This window comes from Anser brachyrhynchus, assembly GCF_964034855.1.
Source record: "Anser brachyrhynchus genome assembly, chromosome: 16".
Taxonomy (NCBI): Eukaryota; Metazoa; Chordata; class Aves; order Anseriformes; family Anatidae; genus Anser; species Anser brachyrhynchus.
In genome coordinates this window covers 5,990,745-6,015,043 of record NC_137734.1, presented here as the reverse complement: position 1 = coordinate 6,015,043, position 24,299 = coordinate 5,990,745, and the positions used below count along the sequence as shown (strand labels likewise).

Here is a 24,299-nt window from a genome sequence, read left to right as displayed (position 1 = left end):
ACAGTAAAATCTATCCTGGAAAAGGTAAATAGAGGTGCAGTTTCATGCCGCTCTTCCAATGTTACTGTAAATATAGACATATTTAGTAAGTTTTTCTTCCAGTGTGGGGACTACACTCCCAGCTGACCTGCAGTGGTGCAGGAGAAAGAGGAAGCTTTCCAGACCTCCTGTTTGCAGAGCAATGAAACATAACAGGGCTCAGAGATCAGAAGGAAAACAAACAGACCTCTCACTCCCGCCCCACGCCCCTGTTTTCCCTCCCCTGGTTATATTTAGCTCCTACCCTACCCACAGGAGAGCTGCCCAAGCACTTCAGGGAACATCAAACCTTCCTCCTCCTCGGCTGGGAAAAAACGACAGAGCCATGCAGCTGGGCAGAGGGAAACGGCAGCTCTCAAGAGGCAGAAATAGGGGTGAGGAAGAAAGCAGTAGGGCCCATCATGGTCATATATGATTTGTTTTTCAGCCTGATTCTCCTCATTTGAATATCACAGAGCTTTGATCCGGGATTCAAGAGGAAATCTGTGTGTGCCCTGTGATGGACAAGTGCACTAACAAGCTCTCTGGTGTGAACATGTGCTTAAGGCTTGTCATCCCCTGTGAGGAAGCCATCAGTGTGTGCTCACCCAGGCACAACCCACCCCAGCTCGCCTCACATCCACACCAGCTCTGCTGCCTACCCCAAACCCCACAGTCTTTCCCTAAAAGGACACAAAGCACCCCGAAGGTGATCTTACATGGCTATTCCAGAGCTCTTGAAGGGCTCAGATGCCTAATCCTTACCCATCTTAGGGGACCATGAACAAAACTGCTGTCATTATTGTGCCAAGACCTTTAACTCAACGCTTCAGGCTCAGAAAAGGATCTGTAGCCAAAGCCCATCCTCCTCAGGGGGCACACTGTGACAGAGGGAGCTTACCCACCTGTGACAGCACCATGACCCCCCCGTGGGGCTGTGGGGGTCCCCAGGGTGGCACCCTGACCCTGGGTCAGGCACATTCACCTTACGGTGTTTTGATGTGCCCAGGCTCAGGGTGTGCATCCAGACGGTGAAAACACTCCCATTTACATCTTGAGAGCAGAGAGGCCACAGTAGGAAGGGGAAGGCCAGGGCCTGGCAAGCAGCATGGGGGGCTGCCTCATCCCCCAGACCCCTCATTAAACCAGGCTGCTCGTTAGCAGCGTGCCCGACACCACAGCAGTGGCTGCCTACTTCAGTCACTCCCGTAACCAAACGCAACTCCCCAGAGCCGCGCTGAGCTAACTGCTCACCGCCCAGGCCGCCCATTGCGGGGGTAACTGCTCCGAGCGGCTGCTTCTTGACTGGCACCCAGAACTCACCGCTAGCCGCTGCGATCGTGATTTATCGCTGCTGCCAGCCATCAGGCTCAAGGCAGCCGCTTGTGTTTGAGCCGGGAGCCAGGACAGCACGAGGAGGGGGCCGAGCACCCACCGGGAGCTGACAAGCAATGAATCCCGACCAGCAGCAGAGGCTCTCCCACATCTCAAAACCCACTCCAGGAGTGCTGCACCACCTTTCTGTCTTCCTAAGCCTCTCTGTGCTTTATATCACGGCTCCTCTGCCTGGTCCAGAGCCATCAGCTCAGACAGAGATCCAAATTTCACACAGGCACTTTTAATCCTACCTGAGCAGGGGCTCTCCACATGCTGAAGCAGGGGGAACGCTGCAGAGCAGAGCAGCCCCCAGGAACCAGCAATGCCACCAGAGCAGCCACAGGCAATCAATGCACTCAAAGCCACCTGTGATGCTCCTGCAGAGCTGAGCTTCAGGGTGCCCTAAAAAATGCCATAAATCCCAAGCACACCACAAAAAGAAGCAGCACAGAGAAGGCTGCTGTTTCAGAGGATCCAACAAGCCTTCTAATCACTGGGGCAGCTTAAATTGGCTTCCAGGGCAGGGGGGGATTGTGCTCACCTGTGCAGGACCAGCCGTGCTGCCTGGCCCCAGCCCCACACATCCTGTGCCGAGCTGCCACAGCACTCCCAAGCAGGGGCAAAGGGCATGCGATGTCAGTTTGCCCCAGCAGCCTGCAACCAAAGTGGATTCAGGCAGAGCTTTTCCAGCCCCATCACATCTAGCAGCACAAGCACTGCCGGGGCATCGTGCCCCAGTGCTAAGGCCAGGTGGGGAAATGTCCCTGTCCCCAGCACGGAGCTGCTGTCGGGCACGGCAGCCCCGAGGAAAGGCTGGCACGGATGGGCTAGCACAGTGCCTTGAGGAAGGCGACACAGCCAAGGTTTGGGTTAGGACAGGCGGATAAAATACAGAGACAAAAAAAAAAGGGGGAAAAAAAAGCTGCTGTGAAGTTTGGACGCTTTGAAGTTGGAATTTGCACCTTCCAGTGAGCAGAGCCAGAAACGCTGCAAAAAGGGCCTCAGTCTTGGAAGCGCAGGGTGAAGCTGAATCTCCTTGCTGAAGTCCTATTAAATTTGCAGCACAGAAATCTGTTTAAAATCAAAGCCTTTGCCACTTGTGGTTTCCAAAAGTCACAAAACTGTTTCTTCCGCTGAGCTACAGAAAAAAAAAAAAAAAAAAGTTAAAAATAATCTTTTGCCAATCAGCCATGCTGCAGTGTCCCCAGATCACCTTATTAGCTGCAGAAAGGTAGCCTAGTAACAATATTTCTCTGCCCATTCCCACGCACTGTGTTGGTTGGATTTGTTTTTTGTAGGTTTTTTTTTCATTAAAAAAAAAATCCCCTTTGGAAAATGTGGTTTCATCTGAGTTCTCGTTTTCTGTGGGAAGACGTCGGTTTCGGCTGTGAATCCAAAAATGAAAAAACTGTCATTCCAAAACAGAGACTGAAAACAAAACCCTGCCCTTCCCCGCAGTCCGCGGGCCTGGGGAAAGGTGGCTGCTCCTACCTCGGTACTTGTGAGCCTGGCTCTGGGGAGGGGGCACTGCTCCTCTCGCAGAAGTTGGGGCGTTTTGGGGTGAACTGAGAGGACAGCAACTGGCTGGGATGCTCAGGAACAGCTCCAGCACATCGCTGCCCTGCTGCCTGCCAGGACTGCACCCAGTGAGCCCACAGCACCCCGTTTGCTGCCCCCAGCGCTGGGACGTTCAAGCACACGGACTCTTTCTCACCATCTCCTGGCCTTGCTGTTTGGTCCCTTGGGGTCACACTCGCGGTGTTACACTCTGAGCAAGCCATTTGAATTTTTATCTGTGTTACTCACGGGGCACGAAATGAGACACCTGTGTGGTTTTAGGATTAGGGGCTGAGTTTCCATGAGGACTTCACGGCCCCATGGAGATCCTGCTGTATTTTGAGCTGTTAGTGGCAGTGCTTGCAAGCAGGCTCTACGTAGGAGCAGAGGTGATGACGATTGCAATGAAGATAAAATCATGGCCTCATTACCTGCTCGACCCCACGCAAGGCAGTGATTTGTGCATTTTGGACCACGCACACATGTTGAAATGCATGTCTTGTTTCCTAAAGGCTATCTGCCAGCACAGAGCCACCAGTAACTGGTCCTGCCACTGGCCTGCTAGCAGGGCAGGTTTCAGCAGCTAGGACAGCCTTCCCAGAGGGAAAAAGGAATCCAACCCTTAAAAGCCCAGCTTTGGGAGAAAGCACCATCTTGAGAGCAAACATATTATGAATGTTAGCTTCAAACACTCATCTAAATTGCTCAGTTGGTAAAATGGAGTGAGCAGGTTTCTGCTCATTTCAAACAGGACTTAGCGGAAAAAAGGTTTCCTGATTAACAGCTGCTGTTTTGTAAATGGACTGGGAGGCATCAAACAGTGACAGATCCGGCACTACAGCATCTTCAGAAGTACTCTGTGATGCCACCAGGGCATGGGAACGTGCTGGGTTGGAAGCTGCATCACTTGTGGGGTCCCAACAGCAGGTGGGGGCCATCCCCAACCCAAGTACCCCACATCTGCCGCTGTACAGCTGCTTCTGACACCCAGGGAGTTTGAGTGGTTTTGGTCCAAACCAGACCTGTTTGGGTATTCAGCCCAGCAGAGTCTAGGGCGAGTCTCTGAGCCTTGCCAATGCAGCCAGGCACCAGCATGGCTTTAAACAAAAGCCATTTTCTTCTTTAATTTAAAAAAAATAAAGCATTCCAACCTAATCCTGCTCTTTCCAGCACTGTGCCCCCTGGTGCTGGCCCTCCAGCAGCGAGGACAGCAGGAGTTTCACAAAACACACCGCGACTGGGAGGTAAGTGGCACAGCCCCAGGCCCAGGGCCAGAGGATAGGATTTGGGGTTCTTGCTCCTGACCTGCAATTACGCTGCTTGCAGCCATCCCCAGAGACATTTGGCAAAGCGGCCCCCAGCTGGGCTGCCACCAGCTCCTGCTGCTGCCAGCTCCCCACATCAAGGCCAGCTCTCCTCCACGTGGCCACCCAAAGCAGCTGGAGGGACCTCCTGTCAAAGCGCAGGCATTCCTACAGGCCTCTCGTTCTCAAGAGGGAACCCAAGGCCTGCCAAAGGCAGGTGAATCTCCAGGAAATCCTTCCGAAATAGAAAAAGAAAACCCCCTGCAAACAGTTGAGTTTTCAATCATTTTAATGTGATCACTGCAATTTGACCACAGTCTCAGAAAGAAAAAAGTCACACAAATTTTCTGTGCTTAGGATTTGAGTCAATCTACACAGTTCTTGTTGATTGACGATTATTCAAGTTAAGACCTTCTGACCATCAGTGGTGTTCTTGTCTGAAAGGCAGGATCGCAAGTGTTGTAAATATTGGTGCAAAACAGGAATGCTTCTTCTGGAATTAAAGCTGCGACACCTGATCTACTCAAAAGAAAACAGAATTGTACACGCACACACACACACACGGATCTAGCATGCAAATACACCAGGAACCAGCTACAGCTTCACGGGGAAAAAAAAAAAAACCAACACATTGTGTCAATACATACGTTGGCCTGTAATTCAGAAGGCTACTTAACAAGGAAGGGGGCAAAATACACAAATATCAAAACCCGAGAATATTCATTTTCCAATATTTGAGAAGAAAAGAGGAAGAGCTTTTTAAATTACATTGTGTTGGCAAACTCTGATCTGTAGGTAACAAAGCAAAAGGTGAAGGCAAATTTTCCAAAGTATTGTAAAATTTATTGTATAAGTATTGCAGCTTTTAGAATGACATATAATTGCCACTATTGGTTACTGTTACACAATAAGCGTTTACAACAGATTTTTGTAAATTGGCATCAGAGTACATATTCATACTAAAACAGCAAAATATAGATAAGTACTGCATTGCATGTGCTGTCAATAGTTTACATAAGTTTAAACTTGAACAGAACTCAGGATACAGGACTGCCTATAACAAACTCCAAAGCCAAAGCAATGCAACTGGAAGTTTAAGAAAATATTAATACAATGAAATGTGTCTATAAGGCAGGCAAATTAGGACTTGTAATGTTGTCCTTCATGAGCTTCTATAGTACAGCAAAAATTTGAAGCGCAGTTTCTGGAAAACTTTTTATTTTTTGTAGCTTTGTGTTGTACATAGAAAATCTCTGAGCTATACAGAGACAGAAGAGATTAAAAATTCATTCTGTTCTTGCCTAGCACTGCTAATGCTACACATCTGGATTCAGTCCTTTTTCAATCCTTAGTAAAAACGTTGGGCTTTTATTTATTTACTTTTAATATAGCAGTTAGTGCAATTTTGTAGTTTTATACACATACAAAGGGTGAATTCTCCAGAAAGCAATTAGATTTCCTTATACCCCCACTTAAGATAGAATGGATTTTGTGACACGTATGGAAACAATGCACTAGATTAGTAAAGCTGATCTCCAAACCACTGAACTCAAGGGTTGTGAAGGGGACTGAAGTTTTACCAGTGTCAGAACCAAACGAAACCCATTCTTCCTTGCCATCCTTACTGAAAAAGCCATGTTCACATTCCAGGTCATTAAGTTTCGGTGGCACATTCAGGGTGTTGTTCGCCATACTGCATGCTAAGAACATCTGCAAGATTAACAACCCCTTTTAAAGCTAACATGACTCTCAAAACTTTGAGCAAAAAGGCAGGCTAGGACAAGAGGTTGCTAAGCGTTAGCAATGTCTTGTTTCTTCTGCTTTTGTCTAAAGTAAGTCATTCTTAAAGGCTTTGAACCTCTCTCTGCTGACAGCTGCCGATGCGGGAGACCCCTCGGAGCGGGCAGGAGCCAAGCTCCTGGCACGGGTCTCTCTGCATCTGCACCAAGGCCAAAAGGGACCAAGGAGAGAGATCAGCAACGGCATGCACGGCCAAGTCTCTGCCTTGGTGGCGGTACGGGACAGGGGTATTGGGAAGAAATGGACCCCGAGGCAAAAAGTAACATTAAATAGTAATAATAATAATAATAATAATAACAACAACAATAATAATAACAATAATAATAATAAAAAAGGCTAGACCATTATTTCTAAACACCCATTCAGAACTTGGAGTTGATCTGAGCCCCAGATCCGTTTTCTGCAATGGAAACACAGAGTTTTCGGGGCAGCAAAGCAGCGGGATGCAAATAAAAAAAAAGAAGCCAGGCAAAAGGCAAAAACACGGCTGCATGTCCCAGGTCCCACGGAGGGGCTGGGGCTTCCCTCCCACCGCTGCCCGCAGCTCCCAGGAGCCCTCAGCCCCAGCGGCAGCTCGGTTTTGGGGCAGGACATGGGCTGAAAGGCAGCATTTGCAGTAGGAGTTTGGTACTGATGAGCCATCCCATTTTATGCTCATTAAATTCCACGTACAAGGGGAAGAGCAAATGAAACTGGACCCAGCAACTCAAGGAAGGGATCGAGGAACTGCAATGCTTGGGGTGAGGTTTGTGAAATGAGACTTCACAGTGGGAGGTGATGGAGGGAGTGGAAAGAGAGAGAGAACCAGTTGAAATTTCAAGGACTTCAAAGCACCGGAGCTGCACTGCACGCCTAGCCCCTCTTGTGCACCCCTGGGTGCCTTCGCGAGCTCCAGCCTCTCGCTGCCTCCTCCGGGGGCTCCGTGCCCGGAGCACTGCCATGCCACAAGACAACTCGGCTACTTAACAACCTCCGTCCCGATGACACCTCCTTACTCACTACTCAGTTTCAGATGTGTGATGCATATTCCACCCAAAACCTGCTGAGGTAACCATTATTTTTTTTTTTGTAGCAAACAAACTATTTTAGGTCACAGAGCAACCCCCACCCACCCCCCCAACAAAACCCAACAACACTATTCACGCGTTTTGGCTCAAGAGGGCAGTAGATATTATATTTCAGTTTGTCTTTTGGTTGGTATCTCATTTACAATATCCACCACAGTTTCCTACCCAGGCAGGTAGGCGATGTGCATAAATGTATTCAAGTTACCTTACAAAGAGTCCAAGAACCCAAGTGGCAGAGGGAGCACCGCGCGCGGCTCGGCACATCGAGCTGGCTCAGCCGGGAGGGGAGCGGTGCCGGCAGCAGCAGTCCCCGCTGCAACGAGGAATTGGAAAAGTGAACGCAAGGTCCGAAGGAGCAAGAGACCAGACGCTGGTTACTTGTGACGCTAATGATGATTTTGTTTTTCCCCTCTTGAAAAAGGGAGGGTTACTGTTTCGTTAATAAGGCACTAAATAGACATGTTACATAAAGGAAAGATACGTTTTTAAAAACTCGTATAAATTCATCAGTTTTGTACCTTTCATGACAAACTAGTTATTCTCCTTTGCAGGACTTTTTTTTGTGGCTTTTTTTTTTTTTTTAGTTTTTAAGGTCATCAAAATTTAGGTTGCACAACTGTAAAGCTATGAAGATTTCAAGAGCTGTGGAAAAGCGGTTTGAAGTACTGAGAAGGTACATGACTATTTCTAGGCAAAAAATAAAAAAAAGCAAAAAACAATGATCAAACTTCAAGTTCAGCTATTCTTCGTCTTCTTTAAAATATATATAAATATTGTTCAAATGGTCAGAACTTCAAAACTGTTCTCATGCTTATTTTTTTTTTTTTGTTCAAGTAATAGAAAAGTTGCTTAAAAACAATAGTTATTGCCTTTATATCTTTCATTTATGTCACTCTACTAGATAGCATCCTGCAGAAAACGAGATCGCACCTCCTCGCCAACCCCTGGCTCCCCGCGCTTGCCCTGCCCGCCCTTCCCGGTGCCGGCAGCCCCCGGGCACGGCCGTGGCTTCTCCCTTCGGGTTTCTCGCGCGCTCAGGTTCCTCACTCTCTCGCTCTGTCACGTACAAAATTCACCACGAGGGCAAAAACACCTACCCGACATCTACGCGGTACAAAAAAATGTAAACAATAGCATAGTTAAGACAAAACGCTTCTGAAACGGAGATAAATTAAAAGACGCACGACATCTGGAGGGGAGGACGCTGGCGGGCGAGGGATGGTGCCGTTTTGAATGAAGAAATCTTCAGAAGAGGTAAAGGGTTTTTGCTTCTAAAGCATTAAGCGTTTTTCTTTAGCCTTTAGTTAATACATCACAGGAGCAGATTCGTTTCCATCTACTGTATTTTACGCCTCTTTAGCTAGGATAATAAAGCAAAAAACAGCAATGACCGGAGGCAGCCCAGGGGAGCTGCAGGTTTGAGGCACGACTGCACACTTCCATTCCACATACGGGTTTGGGAATTTCACGTGAACCAAAAACGACTTCCCCGAACAACACAGTTTTCAGCTCGGCCTTTCAGCGAGATATTTAAACCCCCTCTGAAAGGCGGCCGGTGGGCATGGTACCATTTACTCACATCAACTTCCACATGACTTATCTCCAAGCAGGGCCCTTCAGGTTAACATCGAAAGAAATAAACCAAAAAACGCTTAGTTCCTTCAGACACAGAAGTTTATTCTCATCCCCACCACCCCCCTCCAAAAAGTTAGAGGTTGTCCAAAAAAAAAAAAAAAAATCAAGTAATTTTTGTCTGCTTCTGCCATTACTGGCTCTCGGAAGCAGGGATTTTTATTTTTTTTTTTACCTTTGCACTCCCCAAACCCTCTCGGCTGACATGCGGACGCGCACCGACTCCTCCTGCTTTGTAGGGAACGTAGGGAACTTTGTAGGGAATGCAGGGAACTTTGTAGGGAACGCCGGCCCCGCGCAGGGGGCGCTGGAAATGAAGGCGTTGCGTAAGATGCAGTCTGGCTCGCTGCGCTCCTCGCGGGGCTGCCGCTTCCTCCTTAGCGTTTTTCCACCCCCTTCCAGCTACTTTGTTCTTCACTTTGACAAATATCCCTTAACGGTTGCATGGTAGACATGATAGAGGCTTTGACCAACACAAGCACTGACATATTTATATTAAAAAATAGTGCAAAATTTCAACATTTATATAAATAACTCTAAACCCCTGCTTTTGATTTTTTTTTTTGTTTTTTGTTTTTTTTTTGTCTTTTTTTTACAACGTAATACACGCTTTTTGAGTTGGCACTCAAAAAATTGCCATTTTTCTTCTAGTTCAGAAAACAACTTTTTTTTTTTGAATAGGCCTCTTCTAATACAAAAATACTCCTGCTCCTTACACATACACTTTCTCTTATTTTTAATATATATTTATATATTTATATTGCAGATCTTTAAACAAAATGTTTTTTGTGCAAATATTTTGTCTTTAAAGTTAAGTGAAATAATCAAACAAAAAAAAAGCATTCACACACAGCTCAACTAGAAACAAAAAAAAAAGGACTACAGTTGATTTTTTTTTCCTTTTTAAACGTCTAGACACAGCTCAATAAAGAAATGTTTTTGCAAGCTTTGTAGGCTTGTGCATTCAGACCAGACATAACAAGTAAATATTTATACATGGAGAGATGGGGAAGGGCTTTTTTTTTTCTTTGCTCATCTTCCTCAACTCTCAATCTCTCTCCTTTTTCTTTTAACGAGAAGTGCAGAGTGTTTCATTTAACTTTCTTGATTTTTTTCCTTTTTTTCCTTTTTCATTTTTTTCATTTCTTTTTTCTTTTTTTATTTTTTTTTTTAAAAGGGGTGCCCTTTTTGTTTCTCTTTCTCTTTGTTCCACGCGGTTGTGCTCTCAAGGCCATTGATTTGTGAATGATGGAGTCTGCTGCCCTCCAAGAGCGAGGGCATCCCGCTGTTGTTCTGCTGGTGCTGGTAAAACGTCGACCCGGGGTAGTGCCCGATCACCTCGCTGTAGGTCGGCGGCGGTCCCTCCATCCTGCCATTGCTCCCATAGCAGGTCGCGCTGATGCCAGAGTTACTGCTGGGGGGGCACGGCCCCCCGTACACGGAGTTATCTATCAAGTCACTGTCGAAGATGGTTCTGTTGGGGGGCGCGCGCACCGACTCCCTGTTGAGCTCCATTTGCTGCTCGGGGTCGCGCAGCTGCAGCGTGCAGGGTCCCTGGTACGGGGGGGGCTCCTCGCCGTCCGACAGCGAGATGGTGGGGGGCAGGTCGATCTCGTGCTGCAGGTAGGGGTAGGTGGGCTGGAACCTGTTGAAGCGGTCCCTCTGCAGGAATGACGGCACCGCCAGCCGGTCGCTGGGCCTCGGGGTGTAGATTTGCTGCTGGAGGGGAGAGAGAGAGAGAGAGAAAGGGCGGCAGGACCGTGAGGCTCGGCCCCGCGGCACGGGGACAGGCGGCGTCGGTGGCACGCGGCACCCGCAGCGCCCTCACCTCTGCTATCCCGTTCCCCGACACCGTGCTTTCCGACGGCCACAGGCTGCCCTCCTGCATGGGAAAGGAGAAGAGAGGCGAGGGTCAGGCTCAGCAACGCGTGGCCCCGACCTGCTCCGAAGCATTCGACCCGCTCTGGTACGAGTGGAAATACCACTGGAATACCCCTTCCGATCAGGATTCCCCTCCGTTTTCAGCCCCATTTGTATTTAGTCAATCACTCGCAGAATGAATGATGGGAACGACACCAGCACACAACGCCCCCCCGGTTGTAGGCTTCCCCCTCCCACCCGCGCCCACCCACCAGGTTCCTCTCCCCGCTTCCAACACACCACAGCGGTGTTTTTCAGCATGGGATCCGTGAGCCAGGGGTGATTCACAGCGTACCCGAGAACGCTCCATGAACTAATGGCAAGATTGAGAAAACACAACAAAACTCACGCCCACGTTCGGATGCAAGCGATCAAGGAAATAATGGGAAAATAAAGAGAATAAGTGAATACTCAAATGTTAAGCTTAATTTTGATTTGGCTACAAAAAAATACATCTACAGCACCAGGATGCTTCTACAGTATTTTTTCCCCCACAGGATTCCAGGTTCTTGCTTAAAAAGACTGAGGAGCTGCGGCCTAGAGGCTTCCCTACACTGCAGGCATCAGCCCTGATTCTGCAATCTGAACCCTGGCGCCAACAACCCGAGGCACGAAAATCCCACAAGCCAATTTCCCCCAAACCATGGGACTGGTTTACAATTCATAATCAAAACAAACAAACAAACAAGCCTCCTTCCATTGGCTGCTGATACTGCGAACACACACAGTTCACTGTCTACACTTTTGCCGTAAGACCTAAAATATTTAAATATTGCTAATATTCATATACAGCAACATCGCTCCGGGAGACAAAGCTGAAGGAAAACAAGCCAGGAGGCTCCTAATTACAACCCGCAGTCGCTGGCACTTCCCATCCCTTGCAGGTGAACCTCCAGTTCTGGCACCGGCAGACACGTTTACCACCAGGGGAAAGAAAATGCCAGGCGCCTTTTCTTTTTCCCCTTTTCCTTTAAGGATAAAGCATCCCTTCCAAAGGCCACTCTTGGACCCAGCCTGCGCAGCGGGGCTGCCAACCACAGACTCTCCTTCTACAAAATACCTTTCTTACCCGGGGCACAGGGGGGCTCCCCCCTGCCCAAGCAGCTCCAGGCTCCCCAGCCACAAACCCCTTGCCTCCAGCACTGCTACAGAGCCCCTCTGAGTAAAGGCTCGTGTCTCATTTTATGAAGACAACATCAGGATTAAAACTGCCAGAAAGCAGTAGCTAGGTGGGCAAATCTCTCAGGCAGAAAACAGGAATATTCTCATCCTTCGTGTTCTGGCTGTGTCCCCAGCTTCGCGGCTCTCCTTGCATACCTTCTGCTTCCAGAATATTTAGGATGTGAGTTCATCAGCAATGACCCTGTCCAGAAAGCCGTGATTTTACAAAATGGAAGTTAGGTCTTGATGAGCAATATGGCTTTAAAAGCCTCTGCCAGTATTCCAGGATTCGCTTCAGAATCTAAAATTACTTTTTAATTTCTTTTTAGAGATCAGTCTTCGACTTTTATAGAACCACTTGTTTGAGTAATGTCAGAGAATTCCCATCGCAAAGCTGAGTGGTGCAGATTAAGTTTCTGAGCCTTCAGGAGGACGTATTTCCCATTTTTTCTTAGAGCGGGTCTCGTTACTCCAAGGGTGCAGGGTCAGTGCCATTCTTATTGGGGAAAAAAAAAAAAGAAAAAAAGTTTTTTTTTGCATTTCTTGAAGATTCTCAGTTCTTGAAAAACAGAGGTGCCCGCTACAAGGAGACGGTTTAGGTAGAACTGACAGAGCTGTGACTGAGAAACAGGTGCAGCAATGCAAAAATGCCACGCTACCGGGAACCACATTAAAAAAAACCCACACCTTTGGGGAAATGAATTTCTCCTTCAGTTGTAATTTTTGAGCTACGAGAAAAAAGGACAACGACTGCAGCTCTAGCAGCGCTCTGACCACGGGATGAACTACTTTAATATTTTAGAAGATGAAAAGCGTGTTTGTAGCTCCAGTGCCTGTCTGGTCACGACAGCCAAATGAAGTTTGGGATTTAGAAGGCCCAACACCAGTTCAGTGCAAGTTTAATGGATTACACGAACGGGTATCTCGCTCAGCACAGACGCTGCCTGCCGTCCTCGAAGGCGCATTTAGGCTGGAGCGGTTTTCTACAAGAAGACACGCTGTGCTGAATCCGAAACGAGCCACCTTCAAAATCCTTACTGCTGCTGATCCCACTGCAAGGAGCTCCCTGCTTCGTGCCCGGGGCCTTCTCCGTCCCTCCGGGAAGGCTCTGGGGCCATGAGGGAAGCTCGGCTGCCACATCATGATGCTGGCAAAGATGGGCAGGAGAACAGGGAGAATTATAAAGGGTGCAACCCCCCAAAACAGTATGTTCGTGTTCCTCTCCTTAGCTCTGAGAAAGGTTTAGAAGACTCTGCGTCCTCACAGAGGTCTGGCAGCTGTGCAGAGGTAAATCTCTGCTGAAAAGCCATTTAATTGCTCACGCATCTGAAGGCTGAATAAATAACGGAGCTGTTTCGGTGCAGGGATTGGGCCAAAACACACCAGGATGTTTTTGGCCTGGTGGGAGGAAAAGGAGGAGGATTTTTTTCCTGAACAGTCAAGACATTTTGTTTCAACCTGGAATTTTTGTTCCATCTCCACACGCCTTTCTCTTCTTTCCACTTTAGCCGCCTTCTTCTTTCTTCATTTTCAAGAAAATAAAAACAGGCAACTTGAAAAAGGCTTGTCCCGGTATTTATTAGAAAATTGTAAATGAAGCATTTTGGTATTTTTCAAGTAAAACATTCTGGAAGCAATAAAACAATAAAAAAAATGTGTAAATGGGAAAACAGTCTGCTACTCTCAAGAACTGCTGTGCCCACACTGTGCTGCTCCAGGCACGGGGCTCTTGTTGCACGGCGTCAGGAGGCGGGCGCAAGGCGCTCGCTGCCTTTGGACACGCTCTCCACAGCTGACAAAACGAAGGGCGGTTTGATTGAGCTCAGGGTCTTCACGGCTCTCCCTCCGACCTGGCGTCTTCCTCGCTTCGGCACAGAGCACCCGGTGAGGGACCTCCGTGCCCTGTGTGACAAAAGGAGAGCACCCGTGGAGCAGGGACAGCGGGTACCTGCTGGCTGGGCAGCCCTCAGCAGCGGTGCGCGTATTAAACCTGACGTTAGATCTCTCCGCTTTGTAAAAGGGAATCAAAGGAAACTCAGAGTATTTGATCATTTTCCCGGATCCGATACAAGGGAGCGCAGCTCCGCGGAGGCCAGCACAAGGCGGCAGCGCCTGCTCGGCCCGCCCTGCGAGGCTGCAAACGAGAGCACGAAGCAGTGACCTTGGGGCAGCCCTACCGTTTAAAGAGCTCTAAGATCCTTCAGGGTGAACGATAAAGAAACACATCAGTACGAGATACCCCTGCATGGGAAGACAGAGCCACGTAGGCAGCGGTGAATTGTACACGCTCAACCTCCAAGAAAATTTTGTCTTTTCTCTGTAGGTTCTTGTCGCTGAGCTGCTGCATCTGATAAAACCTCCAGCTCTGCATAAACCAGCAGCTGCCGCGGGGCTGGAGAGGCTCCCCCTTGAATGCACGTTGGAGGTGCAATTAACACATTTCTCCTCAGGCTTCTGTGAACCACAGAGCCCGAGTTACGCAGGGAATCTCCCGAGCATCCCCTTGGAGAGGTTTCTGCTCGCGTGGCTGACGGGCGTTTTCTGACACCTCCACTGCAGCAGTGACAGCACGACTTCACTTGTGACGAAAACTGGAGAAGGTCTTTCAGGATTTCCCATCCTCTTGAAGGCAGCAGAGAGATTTAATACGCTCATTTAGGACTCTCCAACCGGAGCTGCCAGCGGACTCAATACTTCGGGGCTGTAAATGCCAAGGCACATGCACCCAACAGCTGGCAGTACATGGTGGTTTCGGGAACACGACACACCAAGAACAGCCTCACGTGGTTACTAATGGAGAGTCCACATTGCAAAGCTCAGGACAAAATTGGAGGCTACGGCTGTCTGTACATCACAAAAGCACCCCAAAAAGCCAGAGGCATCCCTACACGGGCCCCACGTAACCGGGAAGACGCTGCCAGGACCCAACCTGGAGGGCGTCTTCACTCAGCGCTGAGTGGCACATGGGCAAACACAACTGAAATGAATGCCTTTGGCTCTCACATTTCCCCAGTTTCACATCACTTGGCAAACAAGACAGTAAGACATGGATGAGAAGAGCAGTGTGTGACTTACTGATGACAGATTCTCATCTCTCCGCCTCCCTTGGCTGTGCCGACTGATGAAGGATCGCGCAGAGAGTTTGTAGTGGTTCAGCAGACAGGTTATCACAACCACCATCACCATCATCACCACCACGATTATGATTATCTGTACAAACTCCAACTCCGCTGCAAGAGAGAGGGAGACATATTTTGAGCCACCTGAAAAAGCAGCACTTAATTGAGTGCAAGAAGCAGGAATTTGGCCAAGCAGCCGGTGACACAGCGCAGCTGCATCCTTCCCCCCCCAGCGCTCCCAGACACACATACGTGGGCTCTGCATGCTTCGAGCCCAGCTACTTCATAAAAAAAACACACATTAATTCATGTCTTCGATGCCACAGAACAGTCTCTAGGAGGGATCTTTAGACGTGCCCCACAAGGCACGGTTTTTCCAAACTACAATCCAGACAAGACTTCCCGAACCCCTCGCTGCCGCTCCCGTCTGCAGTTTGCTAGGTGCAGCAGGCAGAGGTTCGGTGCCAGGTCGTGATGCCACGAGCCACGTGTAATCGGCCATAATGAACTAACTCAGCAGAAACTCAGCTAAAGTCTCGCTGTTCTCTTCCCATCGCCACCCCTCCTCCCTCCTGGGAGCACAGGGCTCAAGTCCTCCTCGGCACGCACGGGCACCAGGCACACGTCCCCACCGCCCCGGGGGGCTGCAGGTGCCACCAGCCCGTGCCCAGCACCGGTCCGTCTCCGGCTGACCTCGTGGTTTTCCAAAAGAAGCCCAATGGGACGGCCGGGTGCTGACTGCGCTCCCGTTCCCCGTCCTCCTGCAGCCGGCGCGTACCAGAGCTGCGGCATCGCTGCCCGGGGCTCGGCCAGCTGACAGCGGCAGCTTGAGCGGCGTGAACTGGCACAGAGGAGAACTGCCAAAAATCCTCCCAACAAACAAGAACGCGCAAACAGACTGGCCGGTTAACTCTGGAGACACTCGGCAGTATAAAGGAAAAAATAAATAAATAATAAAAAACACACAAACAAACAAACACTCCTAAAATTTAAGAAAATAACTCCTCACACCTCCCTGAGGCTAAATAAAACCGAGTGCCCCAGACCAACGCAGCACTAGGTAATTATTTCCATGCACCCACAGAGTGGATGCTGCCCCCCGAGTCCCCTCGCACCTGCGGAGCCCAGCGCTCCCCGCGCCCTCTGCAAAGGAAGGGCCAGGCCAAGGAAAACCAAATTCAACTGCTCTGGGCATTCAAAGTCTGCTTCTCGGTAGGAACAGCTACAAAACCCACCCTTGGGAACTGTGCCTTAAGCTGTCAGGGATGCTGCCCCCTGCATTTTATTTAAAAATACATTCGCAGGAAGACTGGTGGTGCCCCCAAGGGCAGTGTCGCACTGCTCCCACTGCCAGGGGTGGCTTCTGCTGAGTCAGGCAGATTTTTTTTTGTTTAATGGAAAGTTTTCTCCTGGCAGGTGGCATTTAAGTGCCAGTAAAAGCAAATAAATGTCAAGAAAACAGCCCAGGTGGTAAGTGCTGCCAGTTACCTTGGAGTCCATCCTGCTACACAGCAGCTATTTCTGCCGCCGGGCAGGCGCATTCCCCACCATCCCAAAAGGTCCCCGAATGTTTAACCCGCTCCAGCCACCACCTTCCCAAAGCAGAGCGGTGCCCTGAAAGCAGGAACCGTATCTGGCACCTGCAGCTCAGGACCCCTGCGAGCACTGGAGGGGACGGGACTGAGGCTGGGGCTGGGCACGCAGCTGCACAGGTGCTCCCAGAGCAGGGGGCAGTGGCAGTGCCACCGCGTGTCCCCAGCCTGGGGACGGTGACAAGGCTCGTGAAAGGATGGAGGGAGGGCTTGCCCTGTTCCTCGGTCAGGTTTATGGCCATCCACTGTCAGGAGGAACGAGCCTCTGGAGCATCTCTGCAGGCTGAAGGCTTCGAGCCCCTTGATTCCAATTTTTTTGTTGTTGCTGATTTGTTTTTGCAAGGCAGGTTTCTGCACTTGCACTGCTTCCCTGGGTAACGGCCTCAGGCTGTGTGCAAAAGACCATTAAAGAAAAGGAAAGAAAAAAAAAAGGCAAAAAACAACAACCGAAGAATTTAGGAGGATGAGTCAATTTAGCCTTAAATGCAACATGTGCTTTGGCCACAGCAAGAAGGCGCAAGGAAAAATAAACGAGGCCAGTGATGGAAAGCTTCCTTTCTTGTTAAAAAAGTTACATTTCTGAAGAAAAACAAGAGGCCGGCAGTTATAAATTAAAGTGCCTTTCCTAGAATGAGAGGCACGTTCAGCGAACCAAGTCCTGCCGAAATGCTCAGGGCAGTTTGGCGACACGGGTGAAGTTTTGGTCCTTAGGAAGAGCCAGGGGTCGCAGTGGCAGGGACTTAGAGGTGGTGGGGAGAAGGAAAACATATAGAATATATATATTATTTACAAGAGACCTGAGCCAAGCCTTCGGCACGCACACAGACACGGGATGAGCGGAGCACGAAGCACGGGGTGGGATGGGGGCACCCCCGTTACTTGGGGCACTGCAGGACAGCTGCTGGGAGCAGTGGGCACGGGAGCCGTGGGAAGGCTCCTGGCGGGCAGGGGCTCCCCCCGTGCCCGTCCCCCCCCCGTAATCCCTCCGAGGTGCCCAGCAGGAGGGGTCGGGACCCCGGGCCCCCCGGGAGCCAGCGCTGCGGGGCCAGGCGGGGTGACGCTCCGCGTGCCGAGCTCTGAACCGGGGCATTTCAGCGCGAATCTGGTCTGTTACGGCGATGGCGTTGGCTTTATAAATAGAAGGCTGATTTTAATATCTTGCTTTGTGGGAGGGGGGAGGACAATTAAGCTGCAAATTAACATTCTGTAAACGGCTTTGGCAAAGCACTTCGGAATGACAAACCCCATCAGCTCCCATCTTTGGCTCTGACCCCGTCACGACAACGGCCGTGCTGGTCTCCATTTTCCTTCCTTAGCACGGGGAAGCAAACGCCTCAACCTCTGCGCAGAGCACACCTGACCCCGTCCAGCACCACAGGCCAGGATCTGAGCGTTTTGGTACCACACACACAGCCAGCACCACGAGAAGCACATCTGCCCTGACACCGGCATTGTTGCTGTCGCTGAAATGAAGATTTCCTCTCCGAGCTGTATTTGGAGTACACCAGGCAGCCGACCCCAGCAGGATCCTCTAATCCCCGCACCAGGAGGTGCTCAGGGAAGAGCTTGGGGCACCCTCTGCCCCTAAACCCAGCCCCAAACGAACAACACAGCATGCGAGCCTATGAATAAACGCATCAGGTATGCTGAGAGGAGCTTTAATCGCCCCAGCAAGAACACTCATGTTGCCCAACGTGGCCTTTCAAAAAAACAAAGGAAAATGAAGAAAAGAAATCAAACGCAACCAAAAAAGCTCCACACACAATTGGGGCTTTTCAAGTTTCAAGAGACTCATACCCACTTGAGGCATCAAAGTTTCTGCCAGCTCTCCCTCTGTTTTAACTTGTCTGCATGGGCTTCATTTTCAGAGGGGAAAAAAATAAACCACACCACACTGGAAAGCTGGATATGCTCGGTAAGATTTTATCCAAGCAGCTCAGTCAAACTAATGAAGAAAGATCATTAAAAAAAAAAAAAAAAACAAACTTTGAGTTAATATGTTATTATACAAGTGCAATTCAGCTGCTATGCTAATAAAAAGCCTTTGGGGAATGAAAAACAAGCCAAACTGCAAAGCACATAATTTATAATTCTACTGGTATTCTTAAAACACACACACACACAACAAAACAAGAAAAAAATACTCAACACATTTTGTATTTGGCTTCCTAATCATTGTCACTTTTCAATTAGAAGAGACCTCATTCCATTTCTCTCTGTAATTTTCCCCAAGGGAAGTGTTATAAATGCACTAGGCTTTACAAGATGGGCAAATTCAGCCTCCAAATGCAAAGTAAGGTCACACTAATTTAATTTTGCATAATTTTTACTCCAGAATACGTTTCAAACTAACAGGTTCAGACATCACATTTAAGTGACACAACCTGCTTTTCTGTATTTTCCGTCTAGACGCTGCAACTCTTGCAGTCGGTGAGCACGCACGCAACCCTTTACCCCCCAGACTCTCACAGCCCTGAGGCTGGGCGTTCGTGATCGAGCCCATTCGGGCTCGGGTACTCACGTGCCGCTTCGAGGCACGCGTGGCCTCGGATGAGGGCTTCCCGGCAGCCTGCAGCGGGGCCGAGAGCAGACCCCAAAACCCCGGGGGCTGCAGGTGCCGATGTGCGGAGGCGTCCTTCGGGCACGCGGGCAGCAGCCCCCCAGGACCACGCTTAGGGCTGGGCAGAAGCAGGGGCAGAAAGGCACACCTGAGCTTTGAGCACCTCGAGTTTTTTGCAAACAAAACGCTAGCACGGGTGGGTTTAACGCTGCTGAAGGTGCCTGCAGGAGGGCGAGCTGCTGGAGCCAGCGGTCACGCTGCGAGCGCCGAGGTGCCACCCTCTGCACGCACACGGGTGCGCAGCGGCCGGGGCAGCTAAGGCCGGGGGGTACTTTAAAGGCGCTTCCTTACTTTTTATGGCTTACTGAAGGTGACAAAATGCTCACTATAAACTTTACGAACGCTCTTCCCTCCGCGTAGGGTATCACTGCTGGAGATGAATGCTCCGAAGCACCGCTGGGCGTGCAGAGAGAAAGAAAGGACACCCGCACTTCGCTGGGGTAATGACGGATGCTCCAGCTATCGCTAACACCGGGGCAGCACGGCTTTCGGACGGGGTCTGAGCCAAGAAGACCTCTGCCTTCAGCCAGGTATAACATACATCCGCAGGTCAAAGCGATTATCCGTAAGCTTCAGTTGTGATTTCTGTACGTACTGGTATCACGTGAGAAGGGATGAGAAATGAAAGTACTCGGGACATAATGGCTGAGCTGAACAAATGGAGCTGCACTAGCCACAATTCCTAAGTTTAAAAAAAAATAATCATAAATGCTGTGGTGAACCGTGCTAAAACTGCAGCCGTTTTCTGAGACAAAATTAAACAAAGCAGAGAATCCCCTGCAGAACGCTTTGCTTCTCCCATGTTCGCTTTCACTTCCTCTGGGCATTTTTATCTTTCAAAACCCCTTACTTCTGACTTGAAGCAGATTGCTAGGACAGTTTGGGCAAGATGAGCCCGATCACACGCTCGAGCAGACCAGCGGAAACATCCTCCTAAGGGTGTGGAAGAAAAACCGCTGCTGCTGTCGGCCTCTGGCGGTCACCTGCCTGGTGCGAGGCCACGCTCACGAGCCGGACACAGCGAGGTACCTCGCTAACGAGCCTGACTCCTGACAGTTAATTAACCGTCAGGTAATGATTACCCAGGAAGGATGGGCTGTGCACCTAAGCTTCCGGATGCTCCCGTGACTGTCCCTCCTACCAGAGTCCCAATATCACTCACTCCACCTGCGTTCTTCAGGAAAAGACATCTGAACACGTTCGGAGGTTGCTCTGTGTGTCGGGCACGGAGGGGCTGGGGCACCCAAAGGTGCCGGACTGTCCCCTGCCACCGGACTGTCCCCTGCCACCGGACTGAGCGGCAGCCCCACCGAGCTGGGTCCGGGGTGGGGGGAACGGCCCCGGATCTGGAAAACGGCTCTGGTGAGCGCAGCCTTGCTGCTACGGGGGAAATTTCCAGGTCTCCTCAACAGCATCATGGGTCACAGAAAAGGCAGAAAATTGAAGCTTGGCTCCTGCTGTAACTCCAGTAGCTTCCCCTGATCTAGACACGGGTGCTAATTTGAGTGGTAAGAAAATCCAAAAGGAAGTGAGTAAAGAGGGCGTGAGGCTAAAGACAGAATCAATGGGGAACAACGCAGGTTTTACCAGTGCAAAAGTTTCAGAGTGCTGCGGAAATAGCACCTTCCCCCAAGTCACTGCGACCTCACTGCTGCCAGCACAGAGCTGGGTGCCATCCCACGGGGGGGCTGTCTGGCTGGAACTGCTCCCCAAAGCCCAGGACCCGAGGTGGCAGCCCCCTTCTCTGCAACCCACCTGCACGATGATCTCAAGACTGGCTAGTTTCCACTGGACACAGGGACAATTTTTGACAACGTCACTCACTTTCGCAGAGAAACGTCCCGTAAGTGCCTAACGCAGCAGCCCAGAAACCCCGCTTAGTACTGCGCCTTCACCTCCAGCTTCCACTGCCTCCGACACACTTGCAGCAACTTCTGCACCGAGGCTGGACGGGATGGTTTTGTGCAGATTCCTCCCGCTGCCCAGCAAGCCTCAACAAAACGGGCAGAAAGAGTAAGGCTTTCATGCCTTGCCTGCTGAAATAGGAGGAGGTGCAGCTCGGCGGGCACGCCGCAGCATCCCCTCTCCCTCCCCGCTCTAGCAGCGAAGCCATAACCTAAGGATTATGGACGTTCAGGTTACGTATGGTTGGCTGCGGGAAACGACGGAACTGAGGTCCTCCCGGGGCTGCACGAGGTGCCTGACCCCAGCACGGAGCCGGGGAGCCCAACAGGGCAGGGTGCAATTACGGGGCGCGAGCAGGGAAGCCCAGGGGCACGCACGCGGCTCCCGCGGGGCGGCACGGGGACGGCCGGCGGCACGGTGCCACGGGCACGGCGCCGAGCGGCGGTGGGACTACCCCTGCGCCGGTCCCTCGGGCAGTGGCGGCGCTGAGATGCTTTCTGCTGCCGGAGCCCTCGGCGGCTCCTCCTGCTCCTCGCCGTGCGGGGCGCGGAGCGCAGCGCCTCCGGTTATTTATGGAGCCTGGTGCAGGCGGTGACTCAGCGCCGTGATTCAACAGATCCTGGCCGAGCGCCCGCGGTGCCGTGGAGCGGGGCACGGCGGAGGGACCCCCCCGTGGCAGCACCGGCACAAGCCCTGCAGCCGGGGATGGTAGGACCACGGCCAGTCCTGAAGGTCGTGAAAGCCTGAAGGGAAGTGCTGCCTGCTGCCAGCTGCGTGTGGCGGCACCCCAGTGTCACACCGCGTGTCCCGGCTCCTTCCATAAACCCTGGGAATCCAGGAGAGCCCAGCGCTGCTCCCTCCCCAGCACGGCCCCACACGCACCCTGCGAAGGAAGGGCTCCGCGCACACACGCCAGACGTGGCAAAATCTAGGGGATGAATTAATAAAGAGTGCTCGCGGATCCGCTGTGAGCCCCCGCCACGCGCTGTTGCTCTGCTGTCCCATTAACACCTCTGACACACGGAGCTGCCCCAGCAGCGCGACGGCGGCCCAGAGACACGTGCCCAGCCCTGGCTCCTTCCTCTCCTTGCAGCTTTCTCCATCCCCACCTTTGGGCACTTTTTGCTTGAACAGGCTCCTTGTAGCCCTTGATGGCAGCGCTGTAGTTATGTAAAAAAAAAAGCCTTAAAAATAAATAACGGTACAGACATGTTTTGGCAGAGTGTGTACAGATAAGGCTACTGAAGAGGAAAGTGGTGGGGAGAAACGAAGCCCAGATCAGAGAGGTGCTGCCAACGGTGCGAAGCCTGGGGCTGAGGAGTGTCCACACATCTTTCTCCCTGCCTGTGATCCCCGAAATCCTGCGCCTACAAGCTTTGTGGGGCACCAAGCGGGGACACACAAGGACTTCAGCCAAGAGCACTATGGGGCCGGTAACCTTAAGGCTTCCCAACAAGCCTGCACAGCCCCACAAAGCGCAGATGGAACAGGGGCAGGCTGAGGTCCCTCTCTCCCAGCTTCAGCAAGTGTCTGTCAGCACCCAAAATCTGGGCTGCTCCCCCAGTATCCTACAACAAACGCTTTCCCAGCCCCTGGTCCAGCAGTCCCTGCTCCCCTACCTACAGCGCCTTCGGGAGGCACAGCAAGGGTATGACCCAGCACCTTCCCCAACAGCCCCCTGCTGCCTTGGCACCGAGCTTACTGCCAGCGGGGACACAGAGATGAAAGCAGACGTGAGGGGTCTGCCTTCCAGCCGCCCTCAGCACCCACACCGCTGGCTGAAGGCAGCAGCGCTGGGGGAAGTGGGTCGGGGTATGGGAGCGGGCCAGATGCCTGGATCCATCCCGGCAGCTCCTGGACAGCCTGACCCTCTCCCCTCCCGTCCCCACCGCCATCCCAGAGCCCCACAGCTGCTGCTGTGCCCCCAGGCACCGGCAAGAGCAAGGAGAGGCACACGGGCTGTCCTTCCACCAGCAGCTGCGAGCCGCCCGCTACCTTGCACGCCCCAGTAATCAGGGCACAGAACGAGTCCCGGCCACTTGCAGAAAACGGCAGCTGAGGACACGCTGAGCCACCTTGCCTCATACACACCAACCGTCTTTTGTGAGCAGAGAACCAGAAAGGCCAGGAGCTGGCATCGCTGAGCTGCCTTGCTGCAGACCTGGACCAAGGGGGGCTCCCCCAGAGCTCTCCTGTGGCCCCCAGGTCTCCTCCGTGCACACACAGGGGGGCTCCTGCTGGAGCCCTACAGCCCAGGGGCTTGTGTTCATGCCTGCCACGCGTCTGGAGAGCCAGGGACAGATGTTACAGTGTGGTCTGGGCGTACTTCGGACCAACCTGTGGACAACCCCTGGAAGGACCCGTGGGTTACACTCGACAAACTGAGCCCAGCCGAAGTGCGATGGCTTTGCCAGATACTCATTAAAGCCTCTGTACAAGGATGTGGGTTAAGCGACGCAGCCAAACCGTGGACCTCATTTTTCTACTCAAAGCTAAAGAATGTGAATTCGAGAAGAGCCGTCTGAGTGCCGGCACCCCTCAGAGCTGTTTTTACCAGGGAACCACCCCCCAACCCTTCAGCAGGGGGCCTGGGCTCTGCTGCAGCCCACGGGCCAGCACCAGCACCCTGTTTATACACACCCTGTGGAGGAAAGCACCCTGGCACAGCAGCAACCCAGCCTGGTGCAGCAGCTCAGCACCGACCTATCCATCCCAGCCCCGCCTGGAGAGGGGACATGCCCATTATGCTAAACACCGCATTGCAACTGCTCTAATTTAAGCAAGAACCAAAACAGCTCCAGGCAACAGCTGGAATCCAAGGGCTGCCAACGCGGGTGCAGCACCGAGCGCTGCTCCTGGTTCACCGAGTGATTTCACCCAGCAGACGCCAAGCTCCGCTTGTTGGGGACTGACGCTCTTGGTCCCTGAGCCCGTGCCCGGGGAAGACGAGACGGAAGAACAAAGGACTTCAGACGGCAGATTACTCAGCCCCTGCCATTTGTCTGCGAGGTCATCTTCGAAACAATCAGACCAGGCAAAGTCACGGCTGCAATATTTGTGTGTCAGCATTTATCTGCTACATTTATCTCCTAAATAATGCCTCCATAAAACCACATACAAAGGGCCCATCAGATTGTCAACAATTGTGTTTGTTTACGAGGCAGCACGGGACGTACTGAGGATAGATACAGAACACGACACTGCCGTCGCTGGCACAAACCAGCAGC

The 24,299-nt window shown here is 51.3% G+C and overlaps 1 protein-coding gene across 2 annotated transcripts in view; it reads right to left on the bottom strand.

Annotated features, from left to right (window-relative positions):
- Positions 1-8,381: 8,381 nt before the first annotated feature.
- PMEPA1 (prostate transmembrane protein, androgen induced 1) overlaps positions 8,382-24,299 on the bottom strand; it is a 41,205-nt gene continuing 25,287 nt past the window's right edge. Inside the window, exons 2-4 of one of the 2 annotated variants that reach the window (XM_080558221.1) lie at positions 14,912-15,066; positions 10,584-10,637; positions 8,382-10,474 (exon numbers count right to left, since the gene is read on the bottom strand). In XM_080558221.1, coding sequence (XP_080414347.1) covers positions 9,926-10,474; positions 10,584-10,637; positions 14,912-15,066 — 758 coding nt within the window. In that variant the 3' untranslated portion in view covers positions 8,382-9,925. The remainder of the gene's footprint in view (positions 10,475-10,583; positions 10,638-14,911; positions 15,067-24,299) is intronic. The other variant, XM_080558222.1, reaches the window with a different exon arrangement.